Source organism: Neopsephotus bourkii, unplaced genomic scaffold, assembly GCF_033783945.1.
Source record: "Neopsephotus bourkii isolate Nb327-2 ecotype Australia unplaced genomic scaffold, CSIRO-AGI_Nbou_v1 NB_941, whole genome shotgun sequence".
NCBI lineage: Eukaryota > Metazoa > Chordata > Aves > Psittaciformes > Psittacidae > Neopsephotus > Neopsephotus bourkii.
This window is the reverse complement of record NW_026901435.1, coordinates 2,019,437-2,038,290: the sequence shown is the minus strand read 5'-3', so window position 1 is coordinate 2,038,290 and position 18,854 is coordinate 2,019,437. Positions and strand designations below refer to the sequence as shown.

General features: G+C 39.2%; 1 protein-coding gene across 4 annotated transcripts in view; it reads left to right on the top strand.

Moving 5' to 3' along the window:
- The first annotated feature begins 7,750 nt into the window (after window positions 1-7,750).
- BCKDHB (branched chain keto acid dehydrogenase E1 subunit beta) overlaps window positions 7,751-18,854 on the top strand; it is a 117,210-nt gene continuing 106,106 nt past the window's right edge. For 3 of the 4 annotated variants that reach the window (XR_009726266.1, XM_061358370.1, XM_061358371.1), the window contains exons 1-3: window positions 7,751-7,959; window positions 10,600-10,677; window positions 12,892-12,960. Coding sequence is in view for 3 of the 4 variants with exons in the window: in XM_061358370.1 (XP_061214354.1) it covers window positions 7,791-7,959; window positions 10,600-10,677; window positions 12,892-12,960 (316 nt within the window). In the remaining variant the exon portion in view is untranslated. The remainder of the gene's footprint in view (window positions 7,960-10,599; window positions 10,678-12,891; window positions 12,961-18,854) is intronic. The other variant, XM_061358369.1, reaches the window with a different exon arrangement.

The window sequence follows — 18,854 nt, the reverse complement described above, 5'->3', positions numbered from 1 at the left end:
ACTGTGACTTTCCAGTTAAGCACATGTGATAATGTCTGTGGCATGGCTCCTACCAAGAGCACTAGAAGAATTTAGGGAATAAGAACAAGTCTCTTAGGGGAGACTCCTGCCAGGGACTTGATTCTACATCTCTGGGAAATGCTAAGCATAAGCATCCCTAACTCCTACAAAGCCACTAGTAGCAGAATTAACTTCCCACTCATCAGTCATCGAGTGAGTTATCAAGAGGCAAGACTTGCTCTGTGATTCTTGCTATCTACCCTTTCACCCTGCAATTCTAAAATCAGCAGTCAGAGAAACAAATGTTTCTGGCAGTGTAAGTTTGCTGTGTTTTTACACCCACCTGTCACCCTACCCCTTAAAACCAATTTAGAATCAAGATTCCCAAAAGAATAATACAGTTTCTTGCCTCCCACTAATGCCTTCTTGAATTAGCCTGGCCTAGGAGCTACTTCCAGCAGTCAGATTTAGCCTGACCAGAAGCAGAAGTAGAGGTTAGAAGTAAAGATACAACTGTGGTGAGATTTAATTTTTGGATGTCTCCTAGGAGGATGAATTGTCTTTTTCTCTTTTGACAAAAAGATTGCACAGAAATGAAATCTGAAACAGTCTTGCTGTAAGTTGTGAGCCCTGTTGGTAAGTCATTTAATAATTAAGTACACAAAGCTCTTGACAGTTCACAGTTGGAAATAATTCTGATCCAAAAAGGGTGGAGAGAACAATCTGACAGATCTGTATTTCAACATACGTATGACATTTCAAGTAAATCTTTATTGTTCCCTGCCACCTAATGGTGTATGTGAAAAACTACAAATCAGAAAGACACTTCTCAAGTTATGCTACTTCTAATAGACTTTGACATTTAAAGAAAGATCAAGGCTATGGATAAAAATGTGAATTACTACTATTATTACTATTACTGGCTTTCAGTGGGATCCTAACTCAGTGAGTGCCTTACTTAAAATTCTGCGTGTTAGCAAAGCTGTATTTCTACATTAAATGCCTGTGCTGCCAATGGGTGCCTCTGAAAACCTGCTTAAAGATATTCTGCTCATCTAAATTACACTTATGCAGAATTTTGTCATATACCTACTTGAAACAATTCTTTATATAAAAAGCAGGAAAGTATAAATGTACAGCACTGCCACAACTCAGTTGCTGTTTTTTTGAATGAGGCACAAAAATGTTGAACTGATCTTAGGCTTCCCCAGAGCCATACAAATTGCATGACTGTTAAGCATTCCTGCTTTGAATGGAGAAAACCCCAGAATTTGCAGGGACACTGTAGTGATGAAAACCTGTAGTCGTAGCATATAAAAAGATTAACTCTTTTAATGTTTAATTAAAAATAGACCTACAAATTTCTTTTGTTGGCATGAAGAAAATAATAATAATAATAATAACCACCACAATCAGCTACTTTAATAAGATGGCTGCAGGTGGGTGACTGCATTAGGTGCAGACACCAGTGCACTGACTTCAGCATTAGAATCTGAATATGATCCAATAATGAAACCTTTGTAATACAATTCGCTTAGGAAAAAAAAACACCTAGAACATCTCTAACTGCAGAGATGGTCAAACTAAAGGGGTGAGGTACATAGAAGGAAAAGAATATGCCATTTGGATTAAATTTAGGAGAGCTGATAGCTGAGTAAGGGGTTTTGATTTTATAAAATTAGTAGCACAGGTGTCCCTAGAGTATGATCTAGTTTTGGGGAGTTTTGATTATTCACACCTTGAATACAGTTCTTTTTCAATCTCCTCATGTTTGAGAGCAAGGAAATGTGGGCCTGGATACTGCACTGACTTGTGCAGTATTGCCTTGCTGGCTATTCAATAAATGGGCAACTGATGCATTGAAATTGATGTACTTGTTCACTTGCTGGTAGAGTATGAATCATGTATGTTTAAATTACAGAAATTACTATTAACATTATGGGGTGAGATTTACTATTTTCATAACTGATTACAACTCTCACTCTGATCAGCAGCACAATGTCAGTCTGGCAAGGCAAATGGAATCTCATACACTTACTTAAACCTGTGGAATGTGTTTCTTGGTACATGGTTATCTCTAGAGCAGCACCTGCCAGCAGCAGGCAGAACACTGTAGAAACCTGTAGAGAACCCATGTGATCCAAAAGTGACTTCTTTAGATCATATCACCATTACTTAAAGCCAACTAAACTGAACAAAACTGTATCTTCTGATAAAAGATAATTCATGAACAGTGGATTTTCCTTTCTATCTCCTCCTTTAACATACTTCTACCTGTGCATGTGGTAAGGTTTACAGTTGATTATTATTTAACTCAAACCTCAAGTTATTGGTCTGAATAAAAAAAGCAGATAGTCCTCTAATCTAATAAAAATAATAGCAGAAATAATACAGAATTATGCGTTAGACTTAGGTACAGAAGACAAAATGCTTTATAAATGTGGCTCAACTGAACAGACATGTGAACTTCACTGTGCTCTAGGGGAATGACTAACTATGGGAAAACAGTGAGGCTTTGGCTCAGTGGGTTCCTGGGACTTATTGACCCATCATAACTTTTTCATTCTCCCTTTTTTAACTTCTGTTGAACACAACTATACTATAAGATGGTCAGTATACTGTAGTATATTGCCAAAACATTGGAGAGGCATTCCAGCATGTTTTATATATGATCTGTTGGATGGATATGTTTTATCACAAGAATTCTGAATATGGGTGTCCTGGGTTCAGCAGTGGCAGCCATTTTTTTTCTCCTTCTCAGTAGCTGGTGCAGTGCTGTGTTTTTGACTTTTGGCCTGGGAACAGTGCTGATAACACCGATGTTTTTAGTTGTTGCTAAGTAATGTCTACTCTGACCAAGGACTTTCTGAGTCTCATGCTCTGCCAGGGAGGAGGGGAAGCTGGAAGGAAGCAGAGACAGGGCACCTGACCCAAACTAACCAAAGTGGTATTCCATACCACAGCACGTCATGCCCACTATATAAACTGGGGGCAGTTACGAGGAAGGTAAGGCAGATCACTGCTCGGTCGGGCTGGGTACCGGTCAGCGGGTGGTGAGCAGTTGCATTATTTTCCCTTGTTATTTCCCTTATCATTATTATTATTGGTGTTAGCAGCAGTGGTTTGTGTTATACCTTAGTTATTGGGCTGCTCTTATCTCAACCTGTGGGAGTTACATTCTTTTGATTCTCCTCCCCATCCCCCTGGAAGCGGGGGGGAGGAAGGAGGGGAGTGAGACAGACTGTGTGGCTGACTGAGTTTAAACCATGACAATGGGTCTTCTGTGTATTTGCTTTCTGAACACTGTTTATAACATCAGTTATAACTATATATACATATATATATATATCTGTGAAGAATTCATCTCGCTGCTAGTTTCTGAATCTGATATTTTTTGGCATACTTTCCTAATCAATCAAATGGTACTTCTTGCTTATTAATGAACAACAGATATTTTAGAATGGGAGGTGTTAATATTATTTCAGCATGATATCACTCAGTAGTTTTGGTATCAAGATCGTAATTTTGTTCAAGCTACAGTACTTCTTCTACAAAGAAATCTAGCTACTATTTGAGGAACAGAAGTGATGAGAATCCAGCATGTTCTCAGACAAAATGTTCCTACATTTAATTATTCTCAAGATAAAAATGTGGTCCTTGTTCCATGTACAAACTGGATTTCATTATGATTTTTTTTTTTTTGGTTGGAATTATGAACTTGCAACTATTAGAAAGCATTTTGCTGTACAGGTATTTCTAGACTGAGTCACAGTCTAGAATATGCTCTGTGGTTTTACAAAGCAATTAAAACTAATTGAATTAAACAGTGGAAAGTGGGATTGTTTTCCCGTAATTATAAAACACCAAAATGCCTTATAAAAAACAGCTTAAGAATGTCTCTGTGGATAGACACCGCTGTTTCTAGCACTGGTTCACTTAAGGTTAGGAATAACTCATATAATTTAAAAATAAGATTGTCCTTAACTCAAGTGTGGTCATTCTGGTGAAGTGTTTAAAAATCTAAGAAGCAACTGGGGATGACAGCCACAGTTACTATTCTAGACTGACAGGGAAGCACCATGGGTGATATGGCAGAAGTGGATGATTTCTGGTGCTATGTGCAAATGCATACAAAATCACTTTATTAAAGCTCCTTTTCCTTTTTATCTCCTGCTCTCTGCCAGACTACAACTTGGATGGCTCCAGATGCAGTGCCCCTGGTCTGGATTGTTTTTTATCAACAATATCTAAAATAATAATTTCTCTGCTAAACTGCAAAACAGTCCCAGGCATTTATGCTACCTAAGATGAAACCATTCACTTCTAGAGTCCTTTTGCTCAAAACCATTGCTGCTCTGCTTTTGTTCAGTTTGTCTTACTTGTCCCTAGGGGTAAGACTATCCTTTCTATTAACAGGTCTAATCTGTACAGGACTGACAATAAAAGCAGCCAGGCCAAAAGCTGCATCTCCTCATTTCCATAGTGTACTTTAGAAAACAGCTCCTCAGTTATACATACCAAAGAAAGAGATGACAGTCTCTAACCAGCAAAATAACCTATTTGCATGAGCGAGGAAGTAGGGGCAGAGGAGAAAACAGATCCAAATTACCAATAAATTACAGAAAAAGAAGGATGAAGCAGATCATAATTAGGGTAGGAGAATGACAAAAGACAGCAAAAACAAAGCAAGAAAACAGCTGCAGTGCCAAGACACAGTATCATGACAGAAGTGCTTACTAGGAGGTCCTCTAGGAGGGGATGAACCAGCTAATTGACTGTTGGCTTGGAGAACATGCTACAGAATTCCTTCAATAAAACACAGAGAGGTGAGGAAAACTTACAGCAATGCTACAGCATGACAGGCAGAATTGACAAGAAAGCAACAGTGAAACTACACTTGAAGAAATGTACAGAAATCACCTGGATGCCTTCTCATCTACAGAGACAGAATTTAAATAAAGCAACACATACTGGGAAACGCGGCAAGCTCAGAAGGATGCTAAGGTTCAGTTGTAAGCTATGTCCAAATTTTGAGAGATTTTGGAGTAGAATAATAGGCATGGAGCCATATGCTCATGTCAGAGTCCAGTACTTGCAATTTGCTCCCAGTTAGATTCATGTCAATCGGAGGTAACAGCATGGACTTCAGAGGAGTTACATCTGATTAATGCTGGCATAAACTTGTCAGTAGGGTCTGCAATCATCATCAAATCCTCATTAATTGCTGTGCATGACTATTCAGAAATAATAGTAATGACTGCCAGGGTTTTTTAATGATTGTCAGCAACACTAAGGATGCACATAATGACTAATACACACAGATGGGGAATGTAGCTGATTTCAGCTCTTCAAAGTCTGCTGTTTAGATTTAATAGAAGTGGCCCCAAGTGACTGAACAATTTCCAAATGAGAAAACTGTCTTCAAAATGTAACTGAAGTTGTTGGAATATGGTAATGTATACCAGGAACAACATGGATATAATTAAGACCCCATCAGATCTGGAAAGACATGAATGCTAGGACTCATTTTCACTAACATACTAGTCAGCCAAAATACATCTGGACAAACCTTTTTGGTTGCCCATTCATCCTGGGTATCCTATTTAGTATCAGTGCAAACTCCCAAGGCCATGTGGACAAACTACATTTTCTACTCAAAAAGCAATAATAATTTACGTGGCAAGTCTCATCTCCAGACACTTTCTTTCACCTAGGTTTGAATAGCAACTGAATGGGTGTTACTGAAGGTATTTCTTCTTTCCACCCTTCCACCATGAATGCCATGTCTTCTGTAGGATACTGGGCTCTATAACCATTCTTTTGCTTTTTAAGCTTCATGTGTCACCAGATGTAGGAGACAGCAGTCACTGAATGAAGGCAGCAAGGAGAATCCTTTTTCTGCCCATGTTGAAGACTGAAGCATCTCCTGGAATATCTGACCAAGGTTACGCCCACATTTTATAAATAATACAGCATGACAAAAATAACTGTACATAAACCAAATATATCACATAGTTTACAGTCAGAGTTTAGCAATACTCTTCTTTCATCAGAGAGGCTGCTTTTCTATTGCTTGTATTAAAATTCTCATGTCCTTTAGATAGTCATCAGTATTTTGCTTCCATGGAATATACTGAGGCATGTCAGAAGAACTTGTTTGATCCTATCATCTTGGGTGCTTTGTCAGCAGTCTCTAAAGATATCATCATCATCATCATAGCTTGACTTTGCGAACAAAGATTTGGGTAGGGCTTTACCCACGCTTACTACAAGTGCGCTGACTCTAAAGATAAAGGACATGTTAAAGAGCAAGTGACTGGTCTTCCCAGCCGTTAGTAAGATAAAGGCTTTTATTTTGCATAAATCCCAATAATGAATAAATTAAACGTGAAAAAAAAACTTTTTTTTTTTTTTTCACATGATACATAATGAAACAATGGTTTTCACTGCCACGGTCCTGTGGTCATTAAGAAGGATATTCCACAGTGGCTTGGAAGTCAGACAGGAAAAAAAGAGTATCTAATCATAATAGTGATATGTATTTCATACTATATACGAAATCTTATATTCCAGTGTTTAAATAAGATCCTTTCCAGGCTGGGTTATGCATGAGCTCCCTCGTTTCAAAGAGGTAATGCCATATATACATTATTTTAGTTTCTAGTCTTTTTCTCTGAGGCAAAGCTTTGGAATTAGAGTTCTTGGAGCAGGGTAAAAATGCTATCCAGTATGGTCAGTCTTAGAGATAATATCAAGACAGACACGAACTGAAAGGGGATGTGTATGGACAAGATGTGAAGCATTGGTAAAAGTGGAAGGATTGATGTAGAGGTGCCTTTCAATAGAAGCAATTGAAAGGTGTCAGTGATGGACATATGGAGGAAGAAAGGCTGCAAAGGTAGAGCAAGAACCTTCACCTGGGCAAGCATCCGGGGAAGGACTGTGAGGTGGTCGCTTTGCTAAGAACGTCAGAGTGTTTTATAAAACCTTACAAAGAAAATACATAAGAAACTCATTTCAATTGCTTAAAAAATAATTTAATTATGGTATGAGCAAGAGGGAAAAAAAAAAGAACACTTTGAACAAGATGAATAATTAAATATGAGGCAGAGGTTGGATGTGCAGTTGAGAGGCCGTTTCAGGTCTATCATTTTTTATCCTTCCAGGCCATCTGCTGGGGTAGAATTTGAGGATTTCAGGCATTTGTTCAGTATTTCTCTCTGCTGGGACAGAAATATGAAAATCCCAGTGGAAGAAAAGCATGTTTATGGGAAAAGGTTAAGCCTTTTTGTTTTACCCACGCTTATAACAGTACTGTGAGAGGCGAGGCCCAGTTTCGCACTGCCCAATGTGCCCAGTGCCTGTCACACCAATACCCGCAGCACATCGGGCCGGGAAAAGCACCGGCTACCCGGCTCTGCGCATTCTGCGGGGCCGCCCTTCACACAGACACAACGGCAACGGCAACGGCAACGGCAACGGCAACGGCAACGGCAACGGCAACGGCAACGGCAACGGCAACGGCAACCACGCGCACAGCCCGCCTCCAGCGCGTACGTCACACCCCACGTGCCGCAGCCGCGTGCCCAACACGTAGCCTCACCTCCCTCACCCCCCAGCAGCGCGCCTCCCGCGCAGGCGCACTCAACCCTTCCCCTGCCCTCCCACCCCTCCACCCACCGTAGAACGGCTTCTGATTGGCCCGTCCTCCAGCCGCCGCTGGCCAGTGAGGAAGCCCTCCCAGGACCCCGCCCCTGTACAGCGCGCGGCGGCCCCTGACAACGGTGGGCATGGCGGCTGCGGGGCTGGCTCTGGCGCTGCGAGGGGCGCTCCCCTCCGGGGCGGCGGCAGTGACGGTGCGCTGCCGCGGCGGGCTCTGGAGCCGCCTGCCCCCGCCCGCGCCCCGCCGGTCCGCGGCGCACTTCTCTTTCCAGCCGGACCCGGCGCCCACCGAGTACGGTGAGAGCGGGGCTGGGCCGGGGTCCACCCTGAGGGCCGGGGTCACACTCAAGAGTGCTGCCGGGTCCGCCCCACCGCCGTCTTCTCGGGGACGTGCCCGGCCGGGGTGTGGCGGTGGGGAGGGAGAAGGGTGGGCGCTTCCCGCCTCCTTTCCCTCGGGCGGCACTGCCCCAGCCGGGAGCGGGGTTGTCACGGTGGGGTACTCGTCAACCTCAACAGTGGGGGCGAGACCCCGGGCGGCGGCGGCCGCCTTGGCCTGGGTGCGTGTCCTCTGCTGTGGCTGCGGCTGTTGTACTTGAGGGTTTGGCGTGAAAAAACCTGGTTTCTGGTGAGAAGGCCCCGGAGTACGGCTGGCAGGGGTGCTCCAGGCCTGTTCAGCCCCTCACGGCCCTGATGGAGTGTTTTTGGGCAGTCAGTGCAATAGCCTACCCATTATGAGCGCAGACCTGCAAGCGCCTTCCCTGACCCTCTTCTGTTTCACTGGTGAAGCTTCTAGTAGTAACTTAATGACTTAATCTCTCCTAGTGTTTTATTGCATGATTAAGTTATCAATGTGGTGATAAACTTGTTAAAAAAGACTGCTGTGTAGTGAAAACTTCGAGGTAGTTGCCATGATCACACGACTGGGAGTAAACACAGATTAGTTGTAAACAACTAGCTCAGGATGAAAGTTGGTGTTTTTGTGTCTGAGATGCAACCCTGAAAATGAGTTGTGCTGAGTTCTGGAAGAAGCCTGCCAGCTGCAGAATAGTGGTTTCTCTCACACGAACCACACTGTCTTCTAGAGGGATGCTACTTGATTGGATACCTTTGGTGTTCCAGCTTGGTCATTAGGTCTGAGAAAACTCTTGTCAATTTCTGTTAGTCACTGGGGGCTGGAGGCATTCAAGGTGTCAAGGAGTAAAGGACTGTGTCCTGCAGGTCCCTGCTTGAGATCATAGTGAAAAAGCTCTAGTGGGTCAGGCCAGTTTTGTTGCCCTGTATCAATAGAAAACTATTTCCTTCCTTTGAAATTCTGTGAAAAACGGTGAAAGTGAAATAAAGTTAAGCCGCTGCTCATCCTGATTTGCTAAGATAATGCTTCTCCAACTTCATAGTTCAAATCTGAATGACACAATTAGTTCTCCTTTCCCAGGATGCCTTTATTATAAGTAAGAACAGCAGATCAGGACAGTCAGTGTGAAGACTTTCTGACAGCTGCGTAAGCATTTATTTATAACAAATAAGCATTTATTTATAACAAATACTGGAAGGTTTATATATTATGGAAAAGATAACCTAAATACTAATGTGGATAACTTGGAAAAAAGAGAAACAACTGCTGTTCCCCAGCTTTCTGTCCCTTGAATTTGTAAATGTTATTTGTAGCTTTCATATAATTTGAACAGTTTCCCATAACGTGTTATTTTTTACAGCTTCCCCTTCTTAAGGTGCAGTGTAAAGTGTAACAGGTGAAGCTACCGAGTACAGAAACATGGGAATGCAGCTACTCAGCCCTGGTGTGGCATGACATAAGTCTTGAAGAAAATTTGCTAATGTTAATTAGCAATATAGGAAGAAGGAAAGCTTGAGAGATAATGTCACTGCTGGAAAAAGAATATTGTTTGCCTGATTTCTAACACCTGTTCTCATGTTTGTCTGGGATCATCACCTAACTGTTACTTTGTTGTTTGTTTGTGTGTGTGTTCTTGTTTAATGTTTGTTTGTTTGTTTGTGATTTCTTTTTAAGTGCTGTGTGTGCTGGAAGGTAGGACTCTCCTGATCTGTGGCTTCTAGTCATGGCTTAGATAGAGGTTTTTTGCCAGTTAAAGAGCTACCAAATATCAGCCAGGCAATTTCTTACTCACTTAGTTTTTGGTAAGGCATTATTTTATATCCTTGGAGAATCTGAGTTGGTCACAGTAGTGGGGACAAGACTATTGTTTTATTCCATCTTTGCATTTAGGCCTGTTTGTTTTTCCTTGCAGTGCTCGAGTGGAGAAGGGCATTTGGGTCTTAAAGGTTTTCTTTCAGTCTGCACTCTGGAAGACTTCAATACGGCAGTCTGGTGCATTTTTTTTACCTCTTTTAAGTATAGCTGTTCAGCGTCAAGTTATCTTTCTTTGCAGTGTGGATTTGATGCTTCTGACACTTTCTAACTGCAGTCCAGAGAGAAGGCTGATCAGAAAACTTCTGATAATGAGTCTGTAAACAGGAAAGGCTGGAGCTTTAAAAAAAAAAACAACGAAAGAATGATGAATTAATCTTAATAAGATCTGATGAATCTTATTAGAAAGGATCCCAGTCCTCACAACGATAAAGCTTTACTATGGTTTCTTCCTTTGAAAGACTATTGTAATAGTCATTGTTCCTAGTGTTTGACTAAGCATTGCAAAGCTGCATTTGCTCTAGCTAAGGGCATAGGTTTTGTAAAAAGGTTGAATGCAGGGTAGTAGATTTATAGTCCTTGGGATTGCAAAGTATAACATGCTCTATCCCCTCCATACCATAATTTAAGTTTACTCAGCAAATGCCTCTTGAGTACTCCTAACAGGGATCTTGTTTATGACTGTTAACTAAGTTTTTAGTTGTGCTTTGTGTTTTCTAATATACTTTGTTTTTTGAACCAAATTAAATTATTAACTAATCACTTTTACACAGGTGAGACGCAGAAGATGAATCTCTTTCAATCCATAACAAGTGCCTTGGACAATGCTCTAGCCAAAGATCCGACTGCAGGTATACTGCACTTATTAGTGTCTTTTGCTTTGTGCAAATTTCCGTTTGTTTTCCCTGTTTATTAAATGCATTTCTTGTGGCCTTTAAAGCTTTCTAGCAAGTTATTTCTACACTTTGATCTCAAATCTTAAAAATGTGTTGTATTAACAGATTATTAAAGGATTATAAAATCTGAAGTGCAGTTGTGTGACATTTTTGAGTGACATGGTTTAGTGTGAGGTGTCCTTGCCCATGGCAGGGGGGTTGGAACTAGATGATCTTGAGGTCCTTTCCAACTCTTAACTATTCTATGATTCTATGTGTCTTCTGTGGTAGCTGGGTTAATTTCACTTTAAAATTGGGACAGAAAGATACACTGCTTAACATGCTTCTGGTATTACTGATGTGTAGTTACAGGCAGCTTATTTAACTTAGTTAAAGGTACTAGTAGATAAAGGAATTTTAAAAATGTAAATCTTAGTTTTTAATTCCTTCAACTCTCTACGCTCGAAATGTTTTCAGAGACTATATATTCCTCACTCTATCCATTTTTCCTTCTCTCCTTCCTTCCTTCTTCTCCCCTGCTCCAAAAATCCTTTCCAGGTTTATTGATTTCTGTTCATCATCATGCATAGACAATGTAAGGTTTTTATAGGCTTTTGCAGTCTGGATAACCTATAACTTTGAAGATGCTAGTTCATCTTAGCTTGATTTAAAAGGTTTATCCTAAACTCTTTTGCAAAAAGCTATTTACTCCACTTTTAATTCTTATACATAACAGGTCTCTTGCTTCTTTTGTTGTAACAAAGGCATGATGGTGGCCAGATATCTGAAAGAGATTTTATTTTTTTTTTTTTTTTAGTGTGTTAATAACACTTTTTGGTACTGCTTGAACCACTGCTTAACCTGAAGTCTGACTAATTATCTCATCTCTTAGGGCAAATTCTGTGTTATCTGTCCAGTACTATGCCTGTATACATTTCCTCTCAATCTACAGCTGTGTTATTATCACCTTTATTGAATTAAGCTTATACAAGCAAGCGTGTGCCCTTGTCTAAGTGCCAAGAACAGATTTTAGTACGATTTCCTTAGAATCAGCCATGTAAAAATAAGTAGACCGTTAGTCCATCAGGAATCTGAACTCACATATAGTCCTTAGCCCTTTAGTCACTCTGAGGTTCCAGCCTTGCTCCTCAGCTTTCCCGGGTTAGATCTTTGCAAAGCTCTTTGCAAGACCATGTTGGAGTTCTACAGTCCAGCCTTGTCAGTTGTCAAGTTCACTGCTTACTGAATTAATGAGTATTTCATGGAATAGAAAGCATGTTCTTCATATGTTTTTAGTTGCATTGGAATTGAGCAACTTTTGCTTAAGTAGTGGAAATCCTCATATTTGTGTTAATGAGAATGAGAATCTGTCCAGGAAGATATTTTCAGTGGCTGACCAGAATTGCTAAGCCCAGGCAAATTTGCTGATATCAGCATTAAATGGGATTTTATTTTTTTAAGTCAACTGGCTCAAAAGTGAGTAGTCATGTGGTCATGGAAAGGCCTTACAAAGATTTTAAATACATAAACCCCAAAACAAATTAATATTAAAAATGAATTAGATGATCTGGGGGCACACTTCAGTCATATACTCCATGACTGCATTGGTTTTCCATCATTATACAAGTTGTTTTTCTTTAAGTGGTGTAATTTTTCATCATTTTCAGAAGTGTGTTAGGCCCTTTTTAGTGCCTCCAACCAGAAATGTATTTAAACAAAAATAATATTTGAAGGATAAGGAGTCTAACTTATTCTTTTTTGCTCTTTAGAATATCTAGAGTATCAAGGGATTTGTAAATTATCAGAACTGATCCCAGTTCATGCAAGCTGCTATTGGTGATACTGCTGCATATCTCTTACATGCTTAAAAAAAAATTGAAATGACCAATACTTATTTCTGTGAATCAAATAACAACACTGTATTAAGAAAAATTAAACATCATTATTCCATAAATTCAAAGGTAGAATAAACAAACCCAAGATTAGTTGATTTGAAGCGAAATTTTAAGGGCAATTACTTTTAGAGATAATACTTTATTGGCTACATCACCTGCACTGTAAGGTTAGTAATTTGAATACTGAGAGTTGCACTTGTCTTACGTTAGTGTCTCAAAAACCTTTTAAACAAGTTCATTAAAAGTAAGATGCATTGGAGTAACATTAGCCTCCTCTATTGTTCTTATTTTTCAGTAATATTTGGTGAAGATGTGGCCTTTGGTGGAGTCTTCAGGTGTACAGTTGGCTTGCGAGACAAATATGGTAAGTTAAATTTTAAATCTGACATTTTGATATTAGCTTCTTTGTTCTTTTGTACCCCTCTGTGATTTGTGGGGTAAGAGAAGAACATGTGGGAGAGAAACCCTGTAAATGAACTTATGTTTTCCTTTCTGTCCTTGGAAAGAGAAAAATTTTGAATGTATTGCCAGTTATGTAAGCTTTCAAAGCTTTCAGAACTTGCTGGAATAGTTTCTGGAGTCTTCTCTTTATTCAACTAACTTTATAAATGTAACTTTGTATTTTTTTTAAACTGCAGTTGGACTGGATATTCATAATGTGGCCCCATTTAATTACTGCAATCAAATTAAAGCCTCTTAGCAATGATACATGGTGATGTTTTTTGTCCCATCTGTCAAGAAGTGAAAGAATTACATTAAAACGGATTTAAGCTCTGGAGGACATGAGTTACTGCCAGCTTGGAGTTCACCATGATCAACCTCTTTCTTTTGGAGTGACCCATAAAAGGGAGAGGAGAAAGGCTGTACTTTTAAGATGTTTTAAAAACATAACCACATTGTTGTATTTTTTTCTGCCTCAGTTATTATGTAGATGTTTTCTCACGCTCTGTTTTATATGTTAATATTAAAATAGTTTGGTTGTGACTTTTATTAGCAACAATCATTAGTGCTGCATGTTGAGGTTAAGAGTTCTGTAACTCTAAAAGACAAAAGGAATAGATTTTATATTGTTAGGCTGTTGCTTTGAGGGTAATTTGTTGGTTTTCTTTGATATAAGAAAGTAAGATAATATTGGAACGAAGGACAGACGTTATTTAATTCCTTGATAGCATTTTATTGATGGTGTATTCAAAAGTGCTGTTCAAAGTCTCTGTAATAGCCTGTGCCCCAGTTTGCACAGGCTACTGTTGAGATGTGCAGAGAGCTATTTACACTGAGTTAGTCAGTATGATAAGCAACACTTACAGCGTATCAGCAGCTTAGCTAGAATCAGGTTTATTATCAGGAGTACTGACCTCTTTATGTTAAATGAGAGGATAGATCTGATAAGCAAAAGCTAAGAAATGCTCTTGTTTCATGTGACTGTAAAATACAGTGGGTACGTACATAAAGTGCTGGTAAGATCAAATTAACAAGGTACAGAACTGTCTCTTCATATTCATTCAGAGCATTGCAAAGATTATATTTGATAAAGTGTGTTAGCTAGATAAGGAGAAATTTGAAAAGGTTTTGCTGGTTTCTTACTCAAATAAAAACAAGTTTGTCTTACAGATTCATTACAGAAAGATCTTCCTAAGATCCATTTGTCCTGCAGATTCTGAGATTTAGGTCTGGATGAGAAGTGAACTGACGATGCTTATAGTGTTTGAGAGAGAAGGGTATGGAGAATGAAATTAAAAATAAGAGTTCTTATGCTGCTAATTAGATGGCCAGAAGTAAATGAAAGCAGTTACCTGAAATACAAGTTTGGACAGAAAGAACTCTGAAGGTATCATCAGTTTAAGGGTTATTTATACAATGGTAATTTAAGGCAGGTCAGATGACACAGGTAACTTGGCTTCTTCACAAATAGCAAAATCCTGTAGAAAGCTGCAGTGACTGAAGAGGGAATGGTGAAGCTGAACTAGAGAATGTACTGAAAATGCAATTACAATGCTGAGAAGAACCAGAAAAGACAAAATGCAAAAACTGAAGGAATCCAAAGTTTTGAGAGAGGAGTGGCTGTCCATGTAAGTGTTGTCCTAGAGATTAAATAAGGTCTGAATGCAACACTTGTTTTATGCAAAAGCTATAAGAGTCCATATAAAATGAGGAGGAATTCCAGAAGGAATAGATGAACAAGCAACGTTATGGATTTTACCTGTATGAGGAGGATAACATACACTTACTGACTCTTCTTTCCTCATTCCCCTTCTGCATTTACCATCAAAATAATAATAATAGGAGATATAAGTGATATGATGTTGTCTCTATATGTTCATGTAAAATATGAAGGAACTTTTTTTTCCCTTTTCTCCTGGAAGAGGAAGGTTGGTAATCTGTTTTTGTTGTTTTTTTTTTTTTTTTTTCAAACTCCCCACGTGTAATAAAAGTCACTAGGTGGCAGTCTATGCCTATAAATAGTTATTTTGATACAAACGGGTAATTCCTTTTCAAACACTTTTATACAGGTCAGGGTCTAAATTTCACCTAATATTATAGTAGGGAGAATTTAGTATATTAATACTTAGTAGCAGTAGTACTACACAGATGTTGGTTGCTATCCAGACTGTTACTGGAGTCTCTCTGGGGAGATAGAGAAGAAATTTGCTCTTAAAATACATTTGTCATCAAATCTAAACCCTTTTATTTATTTATTTATTATTTTATTTATTTTTTGTCAGGAAGGAAATTTAAGCCTGAGTGTTGTGTTGTAATATAAACACAGATAGAGGCCTATACTACTAACTGAAAAAAGTCAGGCTCATTGACCTTGTAAGGAAATAATACCTAATATTTGATCGGATTAAGTTTTTACATGCTGACTGGATTTTGTTTGAAAGTGTTTAATTGAGGAATCATATGTAAACAAGTCAGTATGTGGAAGTTTATTTTGCACAATAGCCATGACTTAGGTTAGTATATTTCTTCCTGTACATCTGGTGTATAGGAAATGGGCAATTCCATTTTTTTCTGGCATTGCTTTGCTGCTCATGATCCCTTTGCATTAACTGAATGTTTAGAGATCCATTGCTGTATAATTCTCCATCCTGAAAATGAATAGAGTCCCTGAAGTTTTTATGTGGAGAGTTACTTTTGGATGAGGGAAGGGAAATAAATCTTGTACAGTTTTTTTCCTTTATCCCCTCTCTCTGCTCTTGCAAACTGGAAAGCATTCTGTTTTATTTCTTGTCTCCTTCTGCATCACTCCCTGCCAGGTTTTTGATTGTCACCATTTTGTGGAGGTTGCATACTCTAACCTGTAGAGTATCTTTATTGAAGTAATGAATGTCTGCCATTCTGTAGTCCTGCTGTCTGGAGATGTGGCCGGTGTCTATAGCAAACATGTAAACTGCAGGATTGATAGTCTGCTCCTTGTCTACTGTATTTTTGTAGCCTTGTTAATGTGTGCAAACATGTTTTCATGTTTGTGTTTGTTTTTTTTTTTTTGTGTTTTTCTCTCTCTCCATTTCTTCTTCTTCTTTTTTTTTTTACCCAGAGGGGAGTACAATATTTTTTTGTCTTTTGAAGAAAATGCTATCTGAATGAAATAGCTTGTACATTTGTCTTTGAGTCTGCGAATGTATTTGAAACAATGATGTTGGAGTGTGAATACATGTCCTATTGCTCTAACCTGAAGTGTGAAATAAAGTTGCAGCATGGAAAGATCAGTATCATCCACATGACAAAAACAGAGAGGAAATCAGAGTAGGGATTAGATGACAGGAGGTCAAGAAAAGGGAGAAAGAACCCCAGAGGATAAGGTAAAAATAGATAAAGCGGGCAGAAGGAAAGACTGAGAAATGAGAATAGCAGAAATAGTGATTGAGAATAAAGGCTATTTGGAAGAGTGACAGAGCAAGTGTAGTTTTGGTATTTTTTCTTTTTATATTTTTTTTCTTGTATGGGTTTTGTTTTTGTTTGTTTTTGAATAATCTCTCTGACATTCTCCAAACACTTGAGGACCTTGAGGACTTCCTTACCTAAAAGTGCCCTTGTGTAGTCATCTACCTTAGTCAAGATGTGTCTTTAATACTATTCTGGTATATGCTTGAAGGAAGGCCCTAATGTGCACTTACTGCAATGTCAAAAACCTTTTCTTAGCGAGCATAAAGATCAAGAGCTTTATAACTATTTCAAATGTTAATATTCTGAGAATGTGGAATAGGAGAAGTCTTTTGTCAGGGCTCTGAGAATCCAACAGACATGAGGTTGGCTTGGTAGGTCTGTCCCTGTAAGAGTGTTTTGGAGAGACTGAGTTTGTTTGTGTTCACTTTTATAGATGAGATTTGGGTAGGTGATAGAAACCAAACTCAGAAGAATTAGAGTAATTGAATTAATTTTAAAAATTGGAATCTTAGATTGAGTTACTGCCCATGCTTGTTATCATGTCAAAAAGTAATACACCTTTAGTAATTCATGTCTCTGTGCTAACAGTTATTTATGTATAGGCTTTCCAATACTACACCTGTTTGTAGGTCTTGCCAATTACATGCAGATAATGTTATAGGTGCACAAATGTGTATGTATGTGTTTGGATAGTGTGTTTCAGTCAAGCTACGTTTCACTCAGATGCTGGAAAGTTACTATTCTTGCCAAAAAGTTTGCACTGTAGAGAGGAAAGTTGACCTAGTAAGGAAACGTGAAGGTCTAAAACTTAGTTTTTCAAGTTGCTAAGATTTCAAGCAAGTTTGAATAGCCAGGGAACCAGCAGTTTCCCCTCACAACAGGAATAGTGTTTGAGTCTTGTATCTCTTTAACTAGGCAGATTGTGGTTTATTTTAGGAACTGTTTTTGTTGGTGTATGTGATGTCTAATTAGAGTTCATTAGGGCTTTTAATGTTTCTTACTCCAATCACTTCCCTAGTCCTGCTGGCTCCACTATCTCTGACACAAACCAGGATGCCTTTGGCCTTCTTGTCCACCTGGGCACGAGCTGGCTCATGTTCAACCAGCTGTCAGTCAGCACCCTCAGGCCCTTTGCTACCAGGCAGCTCTCCAGCCAGTCTTCCCCAAGCCTGTATCATTGCATGGGGTTGTTGGAACTAGATGATCCTTTCCAACCCTAAGTATTTGATTCTATGATTCTAAGTGCAGGAACCATCATTTTGCCTTCTTGAGCCTCATACCACTGGCCTTGGCTCGTTGGTTCAGCCTGTCTGTATCTCTCTGTAAAGCCTTCCTACCGTCAAGCAGATCAACACTCCCACCCAACTTGGTGTTGCCTGCAAACTTACTGAGTGTGCACTTGATCCCCTATCACACAGCAGACTGCATTTCTCTTTCATGGCATGTCTTTCTGTTTGAGACCAAGGGAGCTGAGGTGTCTGCTTAAGTTAGATTCCTCGTATTTGGATGCCTGATTAGATTACCTTATAAGTTTTTGAGCTATTGGATTATTTTTTTTTTTAAGAGAGATTTTTGTTTTTTATTTTTCAGTAGAGACGTCTTGGATAATGCCATTTTAGTTCATTTGCAGCTATTTGAAAATATGGGTGGAATGTGAATGCTTTCAATGGAAATCTTTATTTCAAAGATTCTCTCAGTTCCTGGAAAATGCCACTGTGGTGTTTCCCACCAGAAGTAAGTGCGTGCTTGCCCAGGGCAGAAGACACTTATCCTCAGCTCTGTCCCTGGAGAGTTTTGAACTTACTCCCAAAAGAGTTGGCTAAGGTATCAAAGCTGATCTCTGTAAAGATGCAGTAGAAAGAGTTTTGATAGCAGTTGGTCTTTTGAAACATTTTGGAAAGGATTTGTCTTTTGCTCATGTGATTCATTTGTCACTGTTTGGGATCTGTGTGATAGCAGAGTGAACAAGAGGAAGATAGATTTCCTCTTTTCTGCATTAATGTTCCATTACTGGTTGGCCTTTCACTCATGGCTTTTATTTTTGTCTGTTCTGGTTTCTTTTAGCTTTTCTGTTTGGTCTCTGTTACTGCTGTCCTCCTCTGTTTATCAGTGCTTACAGACATGTACTGCCCACAGCAGCTTATGGTACTCTCATACAAAGTCAATTAGAACAAAATGGTTTTTATAAGGTTTCTGTGTAACATTGATAATATGTTCTGCAGTGATATTTGCTGCCTATATTAGCAGTATGGTGTTAACTGTCAGTTTGTGGCATGCTTTAGTCCCCAAGTCCTTTTCTATTAACTTCTGTGTAGCCAGTAATTGCTTCTTTTCCAGGTGGACAATTCATAAAGTGAAACTCAGTAAGAG